This window comes from Rhipicephalus microplus, unplaced genomic scaffold (assembly GCF_043290135.1).
Source record: "Rhipicephalus microplus isolate Deutch F79 unplaced genomic scaffold, USDA_Rmic scaffold_18, whole genome shotgun sequence".
NCBI classification, from domain to species: Eukaryota; Metazoa; Arthropoda; class Arachnida; order Ixodida; family Ixodidae; genus Rhipicephalus; species Rhipicephalus microplus.
In genome coordinates this window covers 5,883,949-5,909,459 of record NW_027464591.1, presented here as the reverse complement: position 1 = coordinate 5,909,459, position 25,511 = coordinate 5,883,949, and the positions used below count along the sequence as shown (strand labels likewise).

The 25,511-nt window shown below is 45.8% G+C and overlaps 1 protein-coding gene across 1 annotated transcript; it reads right to left on the bottom strand.

Moving 5' to 3' along the window:
- Window positions 1-2,003: 2,003 nt before the first annotated feature.
- Window positions 2,004-24,483, bottom strand: LOC142785150 (uncharacterized). Its single transcript, XM_075883600.1, has 4 exons — window positions 23,972-24,483; window positions 10,940-11,187; window positions 4,158-4,392; window positions 2,004-2,235 (listed from the first exon to the last, which is right to left on the bottom strand). The coding sequence occupies exons 1-4, from the start codon at window positions 24,275-24,277 to the stop codon at window positions 2,128-2,130; spliced, it is 897 nt and encodes a 298-aa protein (XP_075739715.1). The 5' UTR covers window positions 24,278-24,483; the 3' UTR covers window positions 2,004-2,127.
- Between the last annotated feature and the right edge of the window lie 1,028 nt (window positions 24,484-25,511).

Sequence of the window (25,511 nt, the reverse complement as noted above, 5' to 3'; positions counted from 1 at the left end):
ACATCCTTGTCTGGGTGTAAGTTAGCGCTGCTTACGTTACATTCAGCGAAACAAGGGCTATGCAGCTATATGTATACGGTCTATCCAAGGGCTGTGAAGCTACATGAATTTTCGAGAAAAATTTGCGTAGTGGAGGTTGATATTTTGAAAGAAACTTTCGCCGTTTCTGAGCCAGGTCAATACACCGACAAGTGAAAATTATTTTAGAAAAAGACGAACTGACCGCACATCCTGTGGGCCTGTTTAAACGCGGTCAGACAGGATTACACAATTGTAATGACGGGCAGGTAGGAGACCATGCTGCTCAGCTCAGACCCAGAGGAACAGCTCCGGGCAATTCGACACACCGAGGATATCGCCAGGGCCACGGGGCTCCTGAATGACACTTAACAGTGAAAAGCACACCACCGAGGCCACCGTATGGTCTAAATAATATTTTTAAAGACGATAGTTAAAGATGATAGTCTTTCTTGAAGACCTTCGATGGAAAAATTTTGGTCTGTCTGTCTGTTTGTCTGTCTTTGCATTTGTCTGTTTGTCGGACCTTCACGATACCTCAAACTGCACCAAACGGCCGACCCCATCCACCGCGCCCACCAATATTGCTCAAGGTTCAGCGTTCATAGTGGTGTGATTGTCAATTAAAAATTGCCCGCAGCTTCCCTCGGGGGAACGGACCACGGACTGAGGAGGATGCGGACCATATAATTGGTTAACGGGGTGTTATAGTGCGACTTACTTGGGTCGATGGCTAAATTGGTTAACGTGGTTGTAGGAGGGGGTGTTAAATGAGTGAACACGTACACACGTATGCGAAAGGGCGGCGCTGGTCGAAGGGACGTCGATCATTGTGTTTGTGGATTCGTTGGAATTCATTTCACCGCGACCTTGGACGTCGACGCGCCGTACAAACCAACCGACGAGCGGCAACTGAGCGAGCGAGCGCCGACCTTGAGTATATATACAGCACGACGGCGCATGCACTGTCAGCTGTTGAATGTTCTCGAAGCGCGACGCCACATGCGCGTCCACTGGAGAATCAGGAGAATTGTAGATGTCGAACGCGGTGTGTAGAGGAGGAAGGGTGCACAGATGGTGGAGGAGTGAAGCGCGCGCGGTGTGTAGAGGAGGAAGGGATGCACAGATGGTGGAAGAGTGGGCGACGGCGCGACGGCGCATGCGCGCGCGTCAGCTGTCAAATGTTCGAGAAGCGGTGCGGACGGCGCGGACGGCGCACTACAAGGCGCGAGTATAAGATGCTTCCGCATCTAAAAGCAATTATTGCGCAACGTTTGCTAAGACGGCACGGTGGTGGCAGCTGCCTGTCGCTTCGCGTTCTACACCGTATCGCCACCGAGACAGGCGCGCACTTTGTTCCGCGAGTGCGCACGCCTTTGTTTTCGAAGATAACTGCCAGGTGGTGCTCGTGTCTACCGTGCCTCGATGCGCTCGTTCGCCTCCGCTACACGCTCGAGGCACTCTAACACAGCGCCTCCAGAATACCATTCACCGATTTTTTTTTCTTGCGCAGAACATCAAATAAACGTTTTGTTCACTCTCTCCAGACGAAAGACTAAGGTCTTTCGAAGATATTTGCAGTGTATTATGCAGATTTGGGGCCAATTTTTTCCCTCCTTCTTGTAAAAAAAAAGATCCTTCCTAAGATTGTAGGTTTTTGCACATAGAAATTTAAAATTTCAAAACTGTTTCTTTTTTGCATTTCATGAGTTTATATATGTACGCTTTCCCAAATAAGTTTTGCGGGAAGTTAGAGCTCCGATTTGTTCCTTCTTTTGTCGTGTGTCTCACAGTTTTTACGCTCTACGTTACTATAGGCATCACTATGTGTAGTCTACGAACTTGAGACGCATTTGTGCTTCAGCGGGCATAGGCTTATTCACGTGGCTCGGTATACGGCAAATCATGGTTTCCAAAGTCGGCAAAGCGACATGAAAAAAGCAAAACTAACCATTACGTTTTTGAAAGAGACAGTCACCCGCCATTTTATTACAGATGGCACCCTGAAAATGTCCGGTGTGGAGATCCATGCCCCACAAGCGATTAAAAAATGAAACGGTGACGCAGCAAAAAAAAAAAAAACGTTTAAAAAAGGCAGCAGTTCCCCGTTCACTGGTCTTGGGCACGCTCCGCAGCAGCCGTTTTTTCATCCCTGGCACGCCGAGATTTACGGGCTCCCATCTTCGTACTGGCCCGGTGCAGCGACAACAGCTCCTTCTGCAAAATACGTTGCACAAAGAATACTCTGGGGTTTACGCACTGCGCCTACGTTAACCGCTTACAGTCGACGCAGAGTGTCTCGCCTCATCTGCCGAGAAACTGGAGAAGACGAGACGTGCTAAGCCATCTCGGCGTCACGCCACGTCCAGTTTCTCTCTATTTTCTATGTGATTCAACAGCAACGCCACCATACAAAGCCAACTGAGCGCACACCATGGCACCAGCTACGCCGTCTACATATTCAGTGTATATTTTGGGTCTACATACGGATGCGAGTGAAGTTACCACTGACTTTTCGGGCGATGTCACCGAATTGCGAGCAAAAAGTTGCCAAAGGTCGACATTTTTCTTCAAATTTTCCCAATAAGATCACCACTCTGCATTTGTGCGGCATGCATAGTAACAAAAATTGTAAATTTTTTATAGCCCCATAGATTACAGGACCATCCGTTAGCCCCTAAATTATAGTGATGTTTTTCAATGTCAGTGGTATCGGCCGCTTCACAAAGGGAAGGCTGGTGCGCCTGGTTCTCCGTCTACCGTGAGATGGACTTCATGACGCAAGAGCTACCATCTGTGTTGAATGGAACGCCTACCATATCCCTGAAAGTGTGGTAAACCTTGGGTGAGAAGCGTGAACGCGTTGTTTGTACAGAGTATTACGTCCCAATATATGTAAATAAATGGTTTATTGAAGATCACATGCACGATAGAAGTCATGAAGAAACCAATAAATCTTATAACTTTTTGAGTACGAACTAAGATAATACAAGAAACCACTGCCCTCCTATCGTCAGTTATATCTACACCACTCAATCCGATTATTCTCAGGATAAAATGAATGCACAGATCTGTTGACAAATTAATGACATGTGCTGAGCTTGGGAGCCACACATATACTATCATAGATATGCGGCCGTCATGCCATGGAATCAAACACGTGACCTGTAGATAGCAGCGCAGCACCTTATAATCGCTAATCACCTCACGTGGTATGTGGCGGATTTTCTTTACTTTATTTACCACTGCGGCTAACATTACAATTGTAGCTTGTAGCCTAGAGCCGTCAGCGTCCGCTGACGGGTCTTGGCTTTAAGCTGGTGTGTAATAATGGCGTGTAGTAAATCACATTAACTCACTACATTCATGTTAAATTTCGCCACTTGGGTGTCACTTAAAGGCGAACATTTTAGACCGAGAGCCTTAGATGCCACACTGAACGCGCAAGATGATCGTCGGTGAAGCAGAAATTATGGTATGGTGACGTCATCATACCAAAACACATCCCGAAATGTTTTCACGTCATCATGACATGACTGCATGATGCCAATGCATGATGGCCCATGATGACGTCATCACACGAAACGATCGCGTACCCAAGGGTGGGAGGAAGTGGTCATGGAGGCAATGCCACACCAAGTGAGGTGCAGAAAGCTTTCGGGGAGGGCGGGAGCCAGGGGTGGTGCCAGTGGGAGGCACGGGGGACTGGAGCTTCCCAAAATTTTTGCCTGCCCCCCCCCCCCCCTTCTTGGCCTTCAAAAACACAGTCAAACAAAACGAATAAATTCCCAGATTCATGTCCCTCTGAAGGAACTCGCTTGCCGTGACTGCCCTCCCCCTCCAATCTTGGCAGCACCCCCGGGGTAATGGGTTCGATTTCGCCTTCGACTCGCGTAAGGCTAATGCATTGGACTAGGCCCCTTGTACCTTTTTCAAACATTGCGTCGGTAACACAATAAATAATAAAACCAGGCATGCAAAGAAGAACCTTCACCAAACAATGGATTACGTTATATAAAGAAGTGGGTGGTTAAACGCACAATCTTGCTCCGGTCTCGTGCGATGCCGTTTTCGTAAAACGTACGCGTGTTAAGAGCATCGGAAGACAGGGCGAAGAACGTGAAGAATAATGTCCGCACCTCGAGCTCCTGCACAGCTGCGCGCTTGGCCTCGAGCACGACCCGGCTGATGGGCTGCGCATTCTTCTGCATGGAGCGCCAGGCAGCCTCCATCTGCCTCTTCTTCAGTCGCAGGTCCTCCAACCGCAGCGCCATGGTTGTCTGCAGCACCGTCGTCAGGTTCGGGCTGTCCCCGGCCGGCGTTACTCCGGAGCTGTTCTTGCGCCAGTGTGGGTGGCCCATGTACGTCAGCACCCTACGCACGCCAAAGAAGAAAACAGGTACATATCAGAGAGCACCGGAGTCTAGTTAAAGTTTATGCGGATCCATGGCTGTTATCAAGCGACTGTTTTTGAAAGGCTTTGTCACTGTATGCAGGTGGTTGACACCTAACACATGGTATGGGCATGCCAGCTAAACCCTTCTTTGTCTCCGGAACCGAATCCGACCCGAGAGGACTGGAAGGCGGCCATGTTCGGCTGTCAGGACCTTGCGGCCCAACAAGCCATGGTCCGGCGGGCCAGGACAGCCACCACGACCATTGGTGTCTTGAGACTCCACCTTGTAATGTTAAGGGAGCTGACCCACTAGGGCCTGGTTTCTCATACGATCTGTCTGTTAGCGTAATAATTGTTTACCGCCTCCACCACCACGATAAAATCCCGGACCAGGAAAAACTTGTTCTCAACTGAGAAGTTTTCCTCTGCTAAGAATTCGCGCGTATTTGCTTGTAGTTTTGTGCTACAAGCAAACGAGAAGAATGCCATTTTTTTCATTGGCAGTGGTTTGTGTACCAAGCATTTCGCTAAGAACGAGCTGCTTTTTCACAGATATAAAGCGCACACGTGTGGACTTAGTATCCAGGAATTGCATGTCTAGGTCATTCATTCATTCATTCATTCATTCATTCATTCATTCATTCATTCATTCATTCATTCATTCATTCATTCATTCATTCATTCATTTCGCTCCTCTTGTTTTTTTAAAACCAACCCAAACAAAGGCTATGTAGTTCACAATAACGCATTTTTTGAAAGTATCACATACACTGTACTGAATTGCTAGTATTTCATTCCTTCTACGCTGAGGCTCGCGGCAGAAGTGAATGCGAAGTTAGGCTAAAGCCTGTCATTAGGGTGTCATGCATGCAGTGTGGCAAGTAATATTATTGTCATTTTTGACGTCGTCATACATTAGGCTCTCGCTCTGACGTAAATTGTTTTGTGACTTTAGGGTCGATCGACGTAGAAACAACCTTGCATCACGTAGTACATGCCTAAAGCAACAACCTGGAAACAATCTCGAGAAAACCTGCATCACCTATAGCTAAGGCCTATGCACAGCCTAGAAGCAACCTATAAGTCTTCGGAATCACGCAGCTTCGCTCTTCCAAGATTTGCGCGACTTGTTGCAAGCCTCACGAATTTTTCACTTCCCTGAAGTTTACCTTACAGCGAAACTTATTCCCATACCTGCGGGGACTGACGACACACACACACACACACAAAAAATAAACGATTAACGCGTGCTTAAGACACTCTATACGAGCAATATGAGTTTTATGAGAGTTTGTGAAATCCTTCGCAATGTGAGACTGCCGTTATAAACAGGCAAGAACGATTCACGAAGAAAATGCTCTGTAGGTTGACAGTTCTGCATTAAGCGCAGTGCTTTAATATTATCGCTGTCAAGTCTTCACAATAGCTAACGTGTCTTAAAACATACGAAATGGCGTCATCGATTGTTTATTCTAACAGCAAAGCAGAAAAAAGTGCTATATATTGCTAGCTTTGCAATTAATTTACAAGTCCATATTTGAAGAGATATATTTGAAGAGCTTGCATATGATACAACAAGTTTCATGGAACGATATGTGGAGAAAGTGTATCGGGTAGAGGAAATAATTATTCGTGATAAAACAAGCTGCACTTTTCTACTTTTCCCGCCGTATTTCTATCATTTGTTTGTCATTTCTACCCTGTATTCTTCGACGGGTAATTTGGCTCATGTTTTTCATTGCACGTGGCTCCTTACATGTTGCTATGTGGTTTAGGCTGACGGTAACAGGGCATAGTGGGTCATACCCTGAAATGTGCCTCAGACTAGAATTGAAGATCTGTACTGTGATTGTGTGAACTGACTGCTGTAATTTCCACATAACAATGTTACTGGTCTGCGTTGCTCATCAGTGACGCAGAGAACCACGTGATCAAGGAAGGTTTACCACTTCACAACTTATTTAGCTAATCTCTGCCCTTATGTTTACGATTCCTTGTTATGTAAGTGACGGCATACATTGACTTCTTAGTCCTAACCTTCGCGCGCATCAACGTTTGATAGAGATTACATACGACACTTTAGACAAGCCGTAGAAGGAAAACTCTAGCAGATGCTTAAAAATCTGTGTCAGGGTGTCGCTATTATGAAAACCTATCAAGTAAAAGAAGTCGGAATCATTTGATGTATAGCTCAATTTGTAAATTGAAGCTACGCTAATGCGTCATGTACAAAACAATAACAACTTTCGTCCTAGTCATCTCAATATTTGACAGAGCAAAAAGAGAAAAAGGATGGCATGATGAAGAAGACGCTGAACAGAAAGATACGGTTTTCGTTAAGAAATGATTGCGCGACAAACGACAAAGCTGCTTTCACTGAAAAATATTTGAAGTATTAATTTTATATGTACCCCGCCGGTCGCAGCAGGTCACTGCGTAAGTTCGCGATTACCAAAGCAGCTGCCAACATTTATCACTGCAACATCAGACTTTTTTTTGCGACAGCTCAATCGTGGTCATGCGGCATGAGTATCATTGAACGAAAGTAACGCAGGCGGTGCACGTTTAGCCGCGTACAGGTGCATCGCACTAGCAAAATCATTCACTAGAGCGATACCTTATTTTGCAGACTCGTAGATTTTGTTGTCTCATGGTTGCTGCTCACAATTTGTGGATTAGCTCGCAGATATGTGTAGCTCATAGAAGTGGTACCTCTAAAGGAAAAAAAAAGAGACCTCACCTGATGCGCTCGTTGATTATAAACACGTTCATCAGTGGCAACAACAATTAAGAGTGGCCCTTTGGTTTTCTTTCAAACCCTTTCGGTAGAACTTTTACTCCTGGTAGAACGCTTGCTTTTGGATTTGCGAATATTCAGAAAATGTGTGTATATTAAAAACAAAACATGTGCAAAATCGATGGTTCTGGTTCAAGTTGGGAGTCATATTAAATACGCGCGATGTCGGAGCGCCAAGTTACTTAAGGTAATGAGCAATTTTTTTCGAGGTAATTAAGAAATGCAATTCAATCATTTCAATGAAAGCGTGCAGATGCTTTTTCATTCAGCTGGTGGGTCCATTGCGGCACCTAGCAGAGTTGATTTCAACTGCGCTCATTTTATACGTGGCCTCAGAATTCAGCTCGCGAAACGCCTCGAACACCAACTTAACCCTAGAAAACACGGAGAGCACGCTCACGCCAACATGCACCAAATTCAAATATATGGTCTCTGACAGATTTCGTTTCTTCACATAAGCGAAAATTAAAAAAAAACTGGTTGTTTAGCAGAAATCGACTCAATTAACGGAATTACTCGAAGGGGCCATCAGCAATTGCAAATATACTTCACCTTTCAGAGCCGTAAGTTTGAGTTTAAGCTGGAAGTTTACGCCGGGCTCTTTCTTAAATTTATATTGCTCAAACAGATGTCCTAAGTATTCCTTTCATATTCCCCTGCACGGTGAAATGATTTTCTTACGTGTAGCTACTGCGTTGCGTGTTGGTTTATAAACTGCTGCTACCAGCACCGTTGCACTAATTGTCAAAACACACCGTTACTTTAATTGCCTGTTTATAACAAAGTGCCTTTGAGATAGGATTTGTAAGGCCTGGTCAAATTCAAAGTCATCAAATTTGGTGAAAAAAGAATTAGTGAAATTCCATCCTACAATCCTAAAATCGCAGTTCACTGCTCAGAGTAATTAGTCTACAACTTTTAATAGAGTATACTAATTATACATCGTGATTTTTGTACAAAATTCTACTTTGAGAGTAACAAAGCGCACTCCGATATCTCGTTGAGTACTTGCCATTGTTTCACAAGAAAAGTGCGCAGATCACGGCAAACATTTCGGCCTAGTCAAAGTACAAAACTATGCACTAGGCACGACACCAAAAGAGAGAGATATCTACATACTACCCACTGCACATGTACTACCCCTGCTGAAAACAGTTGCTCTTTGTCACAAACCGAGTTCTACTGAAAGAGTACAGCATCTGATTTCAATCAAGCGAGTAGGTCTCTCTCCCTTGAATTATTTTTCCAGACTTCCACAAAGCGGAGACGTTCGGTGCACGCGCAGCATTATCAGACATCTATTGAAGTTGTTTAACTCTAAGCATCTCTGTAGGTCACAGTAATCTATGGTTTTACTTCCCAGGACCACGATTGGAATATGAGAGACGCCGTAGTGGAGAGCTCCGAAACTTTCGACCATATGGTGTTGTTCTATGTGCCCATGAGCGTAGCCTGAAAAGAGGCTCAATCGCCCTCCCTCCAAAAATTTTCAATTTTGCTTGCTTATATATACAAACATGCAAACGCGCACACGAACATACAAGAAATGCAGTTCACCCCTCCCCCCTCCCACGAAAAAAAAAAACTTCTGACCACTGCCCTGTGTACTGACATAGGACAGTGCTCAAGCCCCTACTAATTTGACTTCATAGACCGCAGTCGAACCCAAGACCTTCAAGTCAGCGGCCGAACGATATAACCACCGATCTACTGAGGTGTACATCTGTCCGCCTCGCAGCATACGTAGTGCATGCGTCGGCCTTGCAACAGCGAAACGCGCACGTCCTTCGTACGACTTGCGTTACTGCGGACTTCACTAATTTGGACCATTACGAAACTGCGTCTTTCCGTATCTCAAGCGCGCATTAGCGGAACTCCGGTCACCGTCACCTGAATGAGAAGAGGCACGTGACTTGGAAAGGGTCTCGTTTGATGCCATACCGCCGCTATAATTGAATAATAGGGAGCGTTTCTGCGCGGCTTTAAAAAGTATTTATTTTGTTAGTGTCACTGGTCGGCCCGTGTCACTGGGTGGCCAGCAACGCACGCTGTGCCGCTTCGCAGTTCTCACTATCTTACCAGCACCACTACAGCCATAACCAGAGTCGGCAGTGACGAGCCACTCTACCAACGACGTCACACATGAAGCGTCCATTCGGTTCGCGGGACTCTTCCGTATGTGATGCTGAATGAAAGTTCCGCTATTGCACTGTTCAGGGAGTACGGAAACGCGCTACGCAAGAAGCAAATACCGTTGACAGCGTCCCGGTCTCTTATCAAAATATACCGCAAAAAGCTGCGATTGCCTCCTGTCAATAAACGGGAATAATTTGTAAAGACCGGAGCCCCCTAAGTCACCTTCAAGTGATCTGCCCTTTGACTTGCTTTTTTGTAAGCACCGACTCGCCACATATGTAACTCTTTTCAAATGGACGCCTGAACTTTTTTTGCGATCATAATATTATCTTTGGAGGGTCATAGGAGGGACGCCTCCTTAAAAAAAAGAGTTAGCGTGTCTATTCAAAAATAGTTATGTACGAGCAAGTCAGGACTCCCGCCAGAGTCAAATCACCCTTTCTCCCTTGTATTTACACAATACTGCAGGCCCGAAAATTGGCCCTATTAGTAGAATACCTACTGAGTAAGAAATATCCAGAATAATGTAAAACAAAACAAACAAGAAAGTAAAAGGTTGATTGATTTCATTGATATATGGGGTTTAACATCCCAAATCTCCAAATCATTATGAAACATGCCGCAGTGGAGGGTTCCGGAAATTTTGACTACCAAGAAAATAAAGTGCTACAATGTAGCGAAACACTGAAATAAATGCAAATATTTAACACACTACTGCTAATTAAGGTCATGTTGACAAGAGTATGCCATGTGTAGTTACACATATACACGTGAAAAAAAAAATGAAATATAACAATTCATAGCAGTTGGTCATCAGAGAACAAGGAATAACCAATTATTGAAGGTATAAAACTAGCAAATGATTGACAGTGAAGCCAAGCAGCTACACGTTTTAAAAAAATTAGCATTAGATAAATGTCACAAAGATAGACTGTTCCAATCTGTTATGGTACATGGAAAGAAGGAATATTTGAAACGACTAGTTTTTGTCTGATAAGGTGTTTGTCAGCGCTAAGATGCCGTGTTCTACGAGCTGTGAGTGGTTTGATATTGATTTGTAGCTAAAAGATTATTTTTGAGTGAAAAAAAAATTTAGTCTCTATGTTTTCCTGCGCAACTGGAGTGGTTGAATGTTATGTCTGTGTAATATCAGAGTGAGGGAGAGTCGCTATTACGATATTTTATAGTATATGAATCTGAAAGCTTTACGCTGCATCATTTTAAGAGTAATGTTATTTTTTGTGTATCGATCTTAGACAATGCTGGCGTATTAAGGATTAGGCCGTATTACATATGTATAAGCCGTTAATCTAGTACTACAATGTGCATGTTTTAGTTTATGTCTGAGAAAGCAATGTTTCTTGAACGAAGAGTTGCATATGTTAGAAATAAGAGTATTCCAGCTGACGTTATTGGTTACTGTGATTCCCGGGTACTTATACTCGGTGACTTCTCTGAGCGGATCGGAAACTATAGCTTGTAGGCGAACGACAGTCTCCAAGATTTCTTGTGCGCTTCAAAGAGAACCTAGCTGGCCCGAGATGCCCTGCTCTGATTTTTGTTTTTGAATTAGAGCACCTTGCCGCACACACCTGTAGACGTGCATCTCCCCGATGACGTCGGGGTTGTCGACGTAGCACTTGCGGATGCGCCTCCACTGGCGCAGCATACACGACGGTATGGTGGACGTCGAGCTGGACGTCGTCTCTGTGCTGTCCTCGCTGTTCTCCTCGTCCTCATCCTCCTCATCGTCCGGCTCGTACTCGCTGCCGCTGGAGCTCGAGCGCTCCTGCTCAGCCGCAAGCCATGCGCTGGGACCGCTGGGAGCGCTGGGCGTCGCCTGAAACAAGATAGAGAATATGGACTCGTCGCAAGGAGTAAACGTGCACCCCAGTTATGTTGAACGAAAATTGGCACTGATTCAGAGCAAAGTAAAAAGCGCTCTGCGTCCAAGACAGGAAGAAACACACGACAGTATCACAAAGGCCCGGACAGATATAGTGCGAATAACTGAGGGCGCATACACTTATACCACGCACAGGTCATTAAAAACGGGTAGTGTATTCGCACATGACTGGTGGAAATATACGCGGGCTAATATATGTAATAAGTTCACGTGCTACGTGGCGCCCTACAGGCTTATAAAAAAAGTGTACCCCACTCGTGGCCATGGCTACAGGTGGCACTGACTGACACTCCCACGTTTAAATTCACAGATAAACACAATAAACTGGCTGGGGAAACTGCCGCCATGATAGCTTAGTGGTAGAGCATTGAACGCGTTATTCGGAGTTTATAGGTTCGATTCCTGCTCACGGCAAGTTATTTTTTTACCCACTTTTCTTTCTTCCTATGTACTTTACAAAAGTTCCGATAATTTCCCCTATACATTCCTTGGCATAATTGTCTGGTAGATCTAATTAATATTGTGTGAAAACACGGAAACACGAGCCCTTAGGTATACACTTGTTTCCCTTACTCATTAATGAGGGTCTCGTACTGGCAAACTTGGTGTCGTTAGGTTGTATACGAGGGACTGTTGGTCAGCTGCCAGCTCGTAATAAATTCACGTGCTACGTACCGTCACACACGCTCACAAAAAGAGTGTACCACACTCGCCGCCATGGCTTCAGGTGGCGCTGACTAACACTCCCATGTTTAAATTCACAGATAAACCCAATAAAGTGGCTGGGGAAATGGCCGCCATGATAACTCAGTGGTACAGCATCGCACGCGTTATTCGAAATTCGTATTTGTATATATGTGAATTTAAACGTGAGAGTGTCAGTCAGCGCCACCTGTAGCCATGGAGGCGAGTGTGGCACACTCTTTTATGAGCCTGTTTGGCGTGCCGTAGCACGTGAACTTATTACGAGTTGGCAGCCGACCAATAGCCCCTGGTATACAACCTAACGGCGCCAAGTCTGCCAGTACAAAACCCTCGTTAATGAATAAGGGAAAGAAGTGTATACTTAAGGGCTCGTTTTTCCGTGTTTTGACGCAATATTAATCAGACCTTACAGACAATAATGCCAGGGAATGTATAGAGGAAGTTATTAGATAAATTTTAATGTAAATGTAAAGAGAGAAAAGTGAGTGAAAAGATAAGTTGCCGTGAGCAGGAACCAAACCTGCGACCTTAAAATAACGCGTTCGATGCTCTAACACTGAGCTACTACGGCGGCTATCACCCTAGCCACTTTATTGGGTTTATATGTGAATTTAAACGTGAGAGTGTCAGTCAGCGCCACCTATAGCCATAGAGGCGAGTGTGGCACATTTATCTATCTAGCCGCCTACCACATTTAGCTCTCCTGGCCGTTTCGATAATGATATCAATACCAAACTTTATATGGCATAACGAGACTATATGACAAGCATATTTGACTAGTCATAACATGAAAAGTATGACTTGTATGTACTCAATGTCCTGATTTACATTTCATGGTCTTGCTGCTCTTGTGGTGGTTTCGTTCACATGACATGTTGCAAAACTGGTATGGTATGATATGATGGCATGGCGAACACAAGCGACAGGCCCTAACATAAAAATCATCACATGCATGTCATTTAACAACATGACAACATGTCATGCTCATGATGTGCTCTTGGCCATTTCGCTAGCGTCACATATACCAAATTTGGTATTACGGTGCACGAATGAATGACGAAGGTATCTGACTGGTTCAAACATGATAATCATGAGATACGTGCCATGTAACAACATGACAACATGCCATGCTCATGATGCGTTGACGGCCAATTCGCTTGCTCCACTTATACGAAATTCGGCATTGCGGGACGTGAATAGATGACGAAGGTAGGAGAGTGGTGCAAACATGATAAACATGAGATGCGTGTCTTGTAACAACATGACTACATGCTATGCTCATGATGCACTCGCGGCGGTTTCGGTAGCTTCACATATACCAAATTTGGTGTTACGTGACGTCAATGGATGAAGAAGGTATACGACAGGTGCAAACATAATAATCATGAGACGCGTGTCATGTAACAACATGACAACATACCACGCTCATAGCGTGCTTGCTCCACATATACTAAATTTGGCATCGTGTGACGTGAATAGATGACGAAGGTAAACTACACATCGAAACATGATTGTCATAAAACGGAAGTCGTATACGGCATAATTAACCTCCACCTCTTAAAGGACCACTCAACAGGTTTGACAATTTTGAGATGACAAACGCAATGAGTAGACGGGGTGTTCATTATCACGTTTGCCAAAATTGGCAATGCTACGCGCTGCGAAAATGGGTCAAATTTCAAGATGAACGCTGCTCCTCCTTCCTTTTGCGGGCGTGCGCCCAGAGAATAGAGAGTTTTAGTACTGCGGAATGGTGCTACGTACGCATCACGCAAGCGCCTTGCGTTTCGTGGCGTCGTTTGCCAGTAATCGGCTTTTAGTACGCCGTAGCACCCGCGTACGTAACGAGCGAGAAGCGTGTTGCGCCATCTGGTAGATGAAAATAGAAGCACATGTTGTTGACAGCGAATGTGAGCCAATCCAAGTGTTATAGCCAGAATATGGCCATATTTTAAGCAACAGAGCTGGTCGGTGCTTGCCTTCGATGCCGCCATTTTGCGAAACGAAGTCTCGCACTGTCGCGAACTTGTTCGAGAGCGGCGCGATCACCTCATACGTACGCACGCACGCATCTCATGCGTGCGTACGTAGCGGCTGCGTACGTAACGCGATACGTGCGCGTTGCGGTCTGCGCATGCGCACTACGCAGAACGCCGCGTCCTTACGTACGCAACGCCGCCACGTACGCAGCGTACGCAGTACTAAAACTCTCTAAAGAGGGCACGATGTGTGCGTATGAATGGCCCTACTTACACGACAATACAGTGACGTCGATCCACTACATAGACTATGCTCTGACGTTGCCAACAGTGGCACATGACATGGCTAAAACAATTTAACACAATATGCGTAGTTTATATACTTGTTGCTTGAAGAGATAAATAAATCTCTAAACAAATAATGAGCCGCAATAAGGGTATGTGACCGCTCTGTTTTTTTTTTTTTCATTTTTCCCCCGTGAATTTCAACCAGATGCGGGGCTCATGTGCCGGCGTTTCGCATGCATTCATATCCCCACGGTCAGTGCATCGAGCAGACGACAGCCGTGGAACGCTCCTGCCCGTTCGCGCACTCATTGTGCTCATCTATTCTACCGCGTCTAAGCCAGCGTTCCCAAACCATCCCGCAGAAACAGGCAGTAGACCTCAAAACAGCGCTGGCAAAAAAAAAAAAAAAAATGACCGCAGTTTCCCGAGTGGGAACACTGGTTAGCATGCGGAGCATATATGTTGAACTGCGATAAATGTGGTTTGTAATTTGCGACATGCGCGTGTGTTATGAGTGAACACGAGTGAACATGAGGGAACACGCAAGCACGTATGCTCTGAAAGACGATGTTTATTGATGAGATGCTTTGGGTATTTTGAGCAAGATGGCTTTATGGTCCGTAAAGTGAAAGGTGAGTGGGTTCCGCCAACACATTGGCTAGAGTGTACTAGAAGCTTTTGAGTGGCGAGAGCAGCTGCCTGGGAGCGGCCGTTTCGGCGTGGAATGATGCGGTGGCGCTGGCGTCGACCAATCTACCCGGGCGGATGGCTGGCAGGCGTTCCGCGTACGTGTTGGTACCTCTCTGTCGCGCCTAGTGTGAAGATGATCTCCCTCTTTTTTTTCTTATTCATATACCTCCCCTTTTTCTCGCAAATAAAGGTTATTTGACGTTATTGTTATTGAAGTTGCTGAGGCCCGAACTGCAGCCCGAAGCAGCATAGCACATTGTACAATATAACGAGCGCGTTTTTTGTTAATTTTTAAAGTGTACACATTTTAGACGAGAAACCAGCTGGCCGGTACACACCGCAAGCGCCCCCCCCCCCCCCCAAAAAAAAAAAAAGAAGTATGGTGCACACAAAACGAAGAACTCTTGGTCCATTCCACGTAAAACACCAAAGCTGGACTCAAATAAAAGGCTCATTGCTTGTGGCTGCGTGCACACGCGACAAAAAAAGCAGGCTTTATTGATAATATTTGAAGAACAGCAGAGTTTTTCCAAACATCCCTTTGGTTTTAAAATATGGGAATAGATTCATTGTTGTAGGACCCACAGAAATGCAAATACGTAATACTGCAAAAAAATGTCTTAGGTGAAACATAGTAGTGGAAGATTTTGAGAGTTTAAAAAACGCAAACGCAACAACACTGCAAAGCAGAGTCGTAACTAATGTTAATCATAATTGATAACATAAAAATGCAAGGTTTACATATTTATAAAACAATACATTTGCAATTAGGTAAATTGTAAAAAACGTAATATATAGAGCCAGGATACAAAAGATAACATAAAGCAAAGCAAACAGAATGACAGAGTTAAGGTTGTCTTTCCAAAATGCATTTAAAAAAATGTTATGATCGAAAGATCGTTTGAAGGGACACTGAAGTGCAACAATGAATTGGCTTAGATCGATGAATTATGCACCGAGATACCTAATGCTGCTAAATTTACCATCACAGGTTTAATACAAAAAGATTCAAGATCAAAGATTTATTTTGAGATTTCACGTCATTATTTGCATGTTCTCTCGCTTACAAGCCTCTTCTAGGAAAAATTGTTTTTCTTCTTGGTGTACCTTCAAAAAATTAAGAGTGTAGAAAAATATGCACGAAAAATGACATCCCTTTTACGCCACTGTAGCAATTTATAGCCTACTCAATTTTAGGTGCTTTTGTGCGCTTTTGACACTGTAGAAGATTTCTCATCTTGACTTCATTTGCGCGTGTAGACCGTGGGTAAGGTCCGATGGTGGCAAAAATGAAGTTTCTGCTGCTCTACAACAGAGTGGGACGCTTGCAACAAGCTGCAGAGCATCTGAAGCTTCTCGAACAGTTACTAAACTGGACTTGCTGATTAGTTTCTCTTGCACGAACGCTTCACATTGTACGATTCCACTGTCTGCACAGGTGAAGTATACGGCTCGTTGAATGCAAAGTTCACGAGTGCTAGGATTCAGTGAGCACGCTACGTACGACACGCCAGCAAATTCAGGAAACTCGTGCAGCACCCATGACTTTGATGGTAGGACAAGACCACGAAGGTTACCGAGAGTGACAACCGCGTCAGACGAGGGAATTGAGCTAGCTTCGTCAGCTTCGTCGCCATCTGCAGAAGTTGCACCGTTGGTATCCACAAAAAGCTGTGCAGGAGTGCTAATGTGTCGCTGCATGTTTTCTGTTGTCATTCTCAACCGGCACACACCGATGACGCCGCTTTGTTTGGGTCCGCGGAGCCGGAGTTTTGAGCGTCAAATATGCAGGCAGGTTGGGCAAGATCGTCGGGACTGCATCAGGGGCAAGTGTCGGCGTTCCCCTAGGAATCCGGACTTGAACACCATTGATAACATGTACGTAGTCTCTCACAATGAAATGCGGTTCGAAATGTAACTCGCACACAGCACAATCGGCGTCAAGCGGCTTGTCAAGCCGATGGAGGTTCCGCTCCCAAAGAAGTCGTCGTTCTTCGTCTTTCGGGGCCTTAAAAAGTGATAACTTCCGACTTTGTTGCACACGCGGATATCCAGTTGTGCAACCTGGCGCGTAACAATCGTTTAGACGCTGCTTCTTCGTCATTTCGCGACCAAAACCGAGATGCCGGCCATGCCGCCGAGCCAGCCGAGTAAACCAAGTGGGAAGATTGGGCGATGGCAGTGCCGCCGCTAGTTTCGCCACAAGTTGGGGATGGAAAAAGCAAGGGGAAAGCGTTTCGGTCGCGCCACTCAAAAGTTCTAGTACACTCTACATTGGCTGACGCTATTGGAAACGCCAGTAAGTGTGTTTGTGGATTCGTTAGTATACATTTTCACCAGCGACAGCGGACATGGAGCGACCGCAGAAACCAACCGACGAAGGGCGACGCGCCCCTACACTCGGTTATTTATAGCGAGTGCCAGCCCCGGCTGCGCATGCGCGCGTTAGCATACAGCTGGCGCACGTAAAACTATAGTGCCAACCACTGGCACGCGTATGCTCGCGTCTACGCGTCAAAAGCGTCAAATGCGCCTCTCGGCGTCGGCGTCGGAGGGGCATACGCAAGGAAGTGCGAGGGATCAAGCTGGGCTTGATATTTTTGCTACGCGTACGCTACGTCACCACGCGTACAGCGGCGCCAACCAACCAGGGGCCGCGTGCCAACCAACCAGAGGCCGCGATGCCTCCGAATGCTATGCCTAATGGCCGCCGCTTCGAAGGCACGGCCGAGTGCTGGAAGCAAGCACGGAAACTACTCTAAACGTGCCTGAATGACCGCTTCGTAATCTAGAACAAGGACACGACGAACGACTGCGAGTGCTACCAGCGTGACGCGGTTTCGTGCCGAGTACGAGCGACGCCGACAAATCCAGCGGATGGCGGCCGGCTATGCTTGCGCCGTTCCCGAGTGCAATCCTCGGCCGAGCGAAAACATCGCACAGACTACTGGAGCATGTCGGTGTTCTTGTGGTTTGATCGGTGATTTTCTGTGCTAAAAAGGAGTGTACACAGACTTCGGAGGTTGGAAGCTTTGAGCATGAGCCCTCGCCTACCGCGGAGGCAATTCAGAGCGGTGTCATCTATAGTTCGTATGAACTAGCAATTGCGAGGAACTTCGGCTGAAAAAAAATCTACGGTAGTTTCCGTCGCAACATAGACACTATATACGACGCCCGAAACATTGCGTAGTGCATACGGAGGAGTTTTTATCTGCACTGTGTTTGTTTTCAAGATCGGTATTCATCATCGCAAAAAGCGAACCTCGCACTAGCCAGCACATTTCGGTGAAGTAAAATCGTGCGTACTTATATAAGTGTATTCGCGAATTGTATGACACTGAAACATTCGTTGGCTTCGGTGCTATAGTCGTTTTCGTGTGTTTCCAAGCTAATAACAAGCGTGCGCTGGTTGGTAGCAGTGTGATGTGACTTCGTGTCGGGTACCAGTGACGTTGACACATTCAGCTGTCAGCAGTCTCATTTCCATTCATGTACAAGATAGAAACTCGAACGTGCGTTGCTCTGGTGATCGAAAAAGAAATTGCATGATTAAGTGCTGCTGGTATTGCCTGCTATTTCACTTCTCGCTTTTTCTGCTTCTGTGCTACGCTCAGTAGCACATACGTTGTTTGGAGGCATTCTAACACACACATTCTTAATTTGTAGTTCATTCTGATACTCATAGCTATAGGCATACAATGGCGCTTCTCCGTCATTTTACAGTTTACTATAACATAACGCGCGATCTGTTTACAGCTGGACAGATAACTGAAAACCTTGTGAGAAGCACCTGATTTCAAATCAGCTGCACGATGACAAGATAGTAGGAAGGGAAGGTCACCACATGTAAGCACAGAATCAATGAAACTGCACTAGAACTGCACTTTGTCTTAGTACCTCATGTGACTTACTACCTTTCAGAACTATGCATGTATTTATCTGTTCCTCCAGACTGTAATAAGCTGAAGATATTATTAGATGGTTTCAAACATTTAATCTTTGTATGTGTTTCCAAAAACTGCTTAATTTCTGTTTAGTTTTTTAGTATACACATCAACTTGGACTATATATGCATGCGCTTAAGCATATTCAAAATATCAAGATATTCTGTTTAGCTATGTTAGAAAACTTGCGAAAACTTCTGTACGGTGCTCTGGTGCAATCCTTTGACAGGTATCTGTTTGATCAAAAATTTTGGGCACCCTTTATTGCACTATTAGGTATTTCGACGGATTAACACATGCGAAAGCCTTCTACACAGTGCTCGGCTGCAATCTCAAAACCAATGTCTGTCTGATCAAGAAGTGTCAGATGCATTTTGTAGATGTTAAAGGATATTTAAGCTAGCATCAAAGTGCAGAGACCTTCAACACACCACTAATCTGCAATCACAATCTAGCTTAGCAGCCATTTGCAGTGCATGCTCTCTAACACGTTCGAATAAAGTTATCAAACACTGGAACGATCTACTTGGTTTGGTTCGTGATACCAGTGTGTCTGACTTTTTGGAGGCACTTGTATCACAATAATATTCTATTTCTCTGATTTCTTACCGGGGTGCACTCAGGAGGTAGTGATATTTGTTTACGTTGGCACACTTATTTTAATATTACTGTTTAAACGCTTTCATTTTGTATATATGTACACCACACTTGCAGTAGCCTCACATTGGGCTGCCGTAATTGAAAATAAATAAATATACCATCCGAAAGTGTTCTACGCTGTGCTCGTTTCCAACATGATCACTAATATTTGTTGCATCATGAAGTGTCGGGTGAGTTTTATTGCATTGGAAAACATTTCGGCTGCCTTCCATACAGGGTTCAGTTCCAGTATTATGACCAATATCTGTGACTTTATGAGGAGTTCGGTGTGGTTTCTCACTTTAGAGAATCCATTGTTTAAAGACAACGTCAGAAGTCTTCCATACAGGGTTCAGTTGGAATATTATGACCGATATCTGTCACATCATGAAGTGTCAGGCACAATTAGTTGCATTAGAGCACATATCGACTACAGAAAATGCCCAAAGACATTCTACACAGTATTTGGTTCCTATCTTATGACCAATATCTGTTTTACCAATAAGAACCAGGTGTGCTTTGTTACATTAGAGGACATTTCTAACACACATCAGCTGTAAACCTGCTACTCTGGCCTGAATTGTAGTCTTATTACTTAAATCTGTCAGATCATGAAGTTTCAGGCGTGATTATTAAGTTGAGTGCTATAAAATATGAAGTGTAAATGTACTGAAGGTACCAGCATATTCACGATATTGTTGATAAATTTTGTAGTGCAGGTATAGATACCCAGTGGTTTGTAAACCTGATTAAGAGGGCAGCCGCCTCTCATTACCCGAACAGAGGAGGGGGAGGGTTCAATGTCAACTCCATATATAACATAATAGGGAGGAGGCGCTAAGTCAGCCCCTACGTAGACTTAATAGGAAGGGGGAGGGGGCACTGCGATGAACTTTGCCCCCCCCCCCCAGCTTAAGTAGAACCCTGCACACGCCTATGATCGAGTTACAGTATCCTAGCCGCGAATGTTCATTCGCGGGAGTGTTGCACGCACCGATGTTGATTTCTGGTGCATACCGGTGTAGTTACTTTGGGGACTGGAATGTCAATTACTTCTAAAATAGTCTAAACTGTGGTTGGTGAAGCACTATCAATTTTTTAACGTCTCCTCATGTCCTCTAAAACATACAAACCCGCTCCAGTTAAGAACGTGCCGTTCTGTGCTGATCTTGGACAGTTCTAAGCCAAAAGATCAAGCAACATTGTGCATCGGCCTTGGACGCGTGGGCGTCAACGCGGTTGACGCGTGCCAATGGTTGCGCGCCCTTTTCCTCCACAGGTGCGACTAGACGCTTTTGACGCGTAGGCGCGTGCATACGCGTGCCAGTGGTTGGCACTTAAAGGTCGCGCGGCGCGCGGAGGGGAGAAGCGAGCGCAGCGCGCGCTCTGTTGAGAGGAGTAAGGTATGCACAGATGGCTGGCGGAGGAGAACGAGAGGCTGCGGACGGCGACGGCGCCTAGTATAACATGCGCCACATGTACGAAAAAAACGCTGCTCGCATGCACGGGGGTGGGGCTTGTTTGGGCACGTCATGCGCACGTCACCTCATAGTCGGATGCTGGAGAGGGTGGGGAAAAGATTTGGCTTGCGAAGGCTACGCGGAGAAGCGCGGCAAGGGTTTCGAGCTCACCTCCTCTGATCCTCGTTTCGCGCCGCTTCGAAAAACCTGTTTTCTCCACTCGCGATGAACCGATTAGAAAAATTTTTGTGCCATAATGTTCCTCATCGGACACCCAACAACTTCCACAGTGAAACTGAAATTTGGTATGGGGCCTGGTGAGTGGCCCTTTAACGTTGTGGTGATTTGAAAGTCGCATATCTACCTTCCTCATTCGTGCTTCGCATACTATCGAATCCCACTGTACATGGGATCTGCCAATTTTTTTTTACTTTCTTCCACGAAAGAATAGCCGATACACGAAGACGGCTTTTTAAGAATGGCAGATTGCGTGTAGCGTTCGAGGTAGACAACGCCAACGGCGCATTGAAACCATCGATTGACCGAGATCGCGTGACATAAAACGCTTCTGAGAAAATACAAAAATGACTCTTGAGTGAGCGGTCAAACACGAGTCACGTGACTCGTTCTATTTCTGCCTGTTCGAACAGTAAAAATAGCTCCGTAATAGGTATACGCTTGTGTACGCAAAACTTCAGCTGTTGCGTCATGGATTGGTTACTAGGCCAGATATACTAACGTTGCACGAAGAGAAAATTGGGTCAGCGAGCAGATAACCTTTATGCGTTAGCCAAGACGGTTCGACGGCGAAATCACACTCCCTTTTTTTCTTATTCGATTGTACTGATCACTCCGCAGCCCTCCTGAAGTTTTGAACATTGCAGGGAGCGTCGCACTGCTTCAGAGATCGAACCACCTTCAACCAAGAATCATGGCACGCGATGACGCCTTGATGGCGCCACAAAATTTGGTGATCTGCAACGTAATGATGACGTAACGACGACTTCATCGAATCACGCGACTCCTTGCGTCGTTCATCCTGATGCCAATGGTAACCTTTTGTGCCTGATGAGGCATATAGGGCTGTGGCCCTAATAGACAGATGATTTCTAACTATCGCGGACATTCGTGACTCACTGCGTGGTCGCTCTGCGACCAACACAGTCGGAAAGCCTGCATGAGCGTGTTGCTAAAGTGAATTGTTTCCATGGGATGAGTACGCATAGACACCATGGGTCATGCAATCCAAGAGCGTGTCAAAATGCACCGCAAGAGGACACAAATGATGACGTAGGAACAAAAAGCAAACACAAAATTCATAAAATAGCACAACAGAGCTTTAAAGTAAATACTACTGCAAATCCATTTTGTGATCGCTGAAGATCGATTGAAGCTTTGTTCCACGGTCCATAAAGGACGGATAGTCGAATGAATGCACGAACAGATGCAGGATTGATGGACGTATGGGCAGATGCACGCACAGAGTACCGTATATTTAAAACCTATATATGCGCGATATGAATGCTCTATATACGGTATATGTAACTCCTGTGTTTTGGTACGACTGGACGCCACGGCAACCACGTGAACGGACATTGTGAGAAAAAAAAAACCGACCGTGACATTGTTGATAAGCAAACAAGTGGTATTATACAGCGTCAGATAAGGTCGCGTGGTTTAGTGATTATTGTTGCTTTTTGTTAAAAAAATGACTAACGCTTCGAACTTGTTCAGCATAGTTTCAGTGAACGAAGACCACTAAAATATAATGATGTGGTGCTTACAACATCTACACCTAGCGGAACACGAGCCACTACTCTCAGAAATTCGTGAAAACAAGCGGTACTATATAGTGTCACATAAGCTCGCGTGGTTTAATGATTTATTTTATAGTCTCGAAGAATTGCTTCAACTATGAATCAACCCCTCCGTGTAAATTTCCACGATAAGGTGTTGGGAGAACGTTCCAACTACTGTGTTCAGCCTAATCTTATGCCTGTCAGTACAAGCAATCGAACTCGCCGCGACATGCTAACCTGAAAGCGCGCCACAACTATCGGGCGGATAGAGCTGAAATGGTTGGGAAGCACTTCGTAAATTCCAAAGTGTGTTTGTAGAAGGCCTGGCGTCGGTCAGGATGTAACGCGATTCACGCATTTTGCTTCTTGGATGTCTGGACACGCTAAGCAAAGCGACGCTACGCAAGCAAAGCGCGAACGCTCTGCCACGGCTGTACAGTCCGTCGCGACCGATGTCTATTGACGCGCCCTAGCGGCCACCTGGCTCCGCGGCAACGCATGGACGGATGAATGGATGCTAGCATGAGACAATATTTTCGTTTTAAAATAATTGAAGGGCATAAGTTGTTGCTCAATCAGTCACTGCGTCGTTGAAAGACATGCCATCGCATATGGTTGTCCACTTCAAAAGATGCATGTATAAGCATGATAGCTGTCCTAGAACACACTATTATTGTTGCTTTTTGTAAAAAAGAAATGACCTACGCTTCAAACTTGTTCAGCATAATTTCGATGAACGAAGACAACTAAAATATAGCAATGTGGTGCTTACAACATCTACACCTAAGGAAACACAAACATCTGCGCTCAGAAATTCGTGAAATCGCCCTATAAAACCACCCCCGCTTCACATTAAAAACAAAAAAAAACCCAGAGACATTCAACACACATCCACCACTAATTCTATCACAATATCCTACGGGGATCTCTATGACGAAGTAAAGTTTCTGAACGATATAGCTGAACAAGAACAATATGAAGCATTAAACGACACATAGCAGAGCTTGTTGGTAGGGATTCATGTTAGAAGAAGGTGGGCGAACCCTGAGAAAAGTCGGTGCATTACAGACACCATTTGTGCTCTGCATGCTTTTCCCGTGTCCACCGCCTTTCAACGAAAATGAAATGCCGTCTCGTCGGATCGTTTGCGGGAGGGTCTATTGACTCAACGTACCCGATTCTCAATGTGCACCCTAGCTAACGCCCGCACGTACCTGGCTGGGCTGACTGCGGCTGCACCATATCTTCACCGCGTCGTCCGTGTCCACCTCGGGTAGGCACCTGCGGGGCGACGTGTCGCGGTCGCCCGCCGCGTTCGCTTTCCGATTCTGCATCGAGGCTGCTTTTCCGCCTGCCGGCTCGCCCGTGTCGCCGCCTCCGATGACGACCACTTCGCTCAGGCCTCCTCCGTTTTCTTCTTCGTCTGAACAGCGTTCGCTGGCATGCCAGCGGCGCAGACGCTGCTGCCACCTCTCTCGAGCGTCGGCCACGTTCGCCGGCAGCGAATGGATCAGGCCCATGTGTCGTCGGCGCCCCGCGGGCAATAGGCGCAGGAGGGTCGTGCAGTAAGTACGCTGGCCGATGGAAGAAAGCCGCTTCTTTCGAGAGCACCGCGTGCGAAACTTCTTCTGGTCCTTTCCTCCGGGATATCGTCCGTTCCTGTTGACCTTTGAAGAGGGCGACCACCGTGACTAGGTGGCACGAGTTGAGGAATAAGGAAACACCGGCCGGGCATAAGTTTGTTGGCCGATCGCAGCAGTGAAAAAGCTTTCAAATACGCGAACCCAACCTCACTGTCGCATACGGTTCGCGTGCCAAACTCTTCTCGGCATGCCAAAGCGTAGCGTCGACATTTTCTTCTTCTTCTGTCCGTGGCTTCTGAGAGCCATTCCTCGAAGCGAAAGTGCTCGAGCCCACAACAATGCTACCCAGCGCGTGCATTGTTTGGAGGAGCGTATATGCCTATATTCCGTGTTTAGTAAACAGTGGTAGGCGCCGTGAACATACTGAGGCACTTGTAGTGACGTCACGGCACACAGGCTTCGCCCGTTACTAGACATTTTCATTTTGTCCAAACACTGCTGAGGCCACGACATTGTACATGTTATTTGCTGCTCGCCGCGCTAGCGCGCAGACACGTTGTCGTTAGCAGCCGCCTTGTGCCCACCTTGATTACATGGCTCTGTCGGAACAGACAATTTTAGAATGCCGACCAAAACTGTCGTTTCAGTGGACCTTTAGGAGGCTTTACAGAATTTCTCACTGAGTAGTAGCCGCGCATCACGCAGTGGCTCGTGAGATACTCCTGGTATCGTCCTGGCCAAATTCGGTTCCGTCCACATCTGCACACTGAGGATAGCCTTGGTTCTCGTTGGAGGTCGATCTCAGAGGATTCGCACCATTATGTTTATTGAAATCTGTAAAGCATATGATAATGTGAGTCATGGTGCTATTGTGGAAATTCTCCACTAGCTCAAATTTCCCAGTAGAGAGTGCGCGTTCGTTAAAGACCTTCTTCACGATCGCAGCTTCTTCATTCGCCTAGCTGGTCATCCAGTTGGAAAGTTTTTTTCCACTAGAGGTGTCTCATAAGGATCTGTGCTCGCACCAGTTCTTTTTAACGTGGCCCTCCTCCTACTGTCATGGAAGCTGGCGGTAATACACCACGCAAAATACATTATGTATGCAGATGACATCCCTCTTTGGACAGTGCACCCAATAATCAGCTGTCAAGAACAATCATTGCAAGAGGCA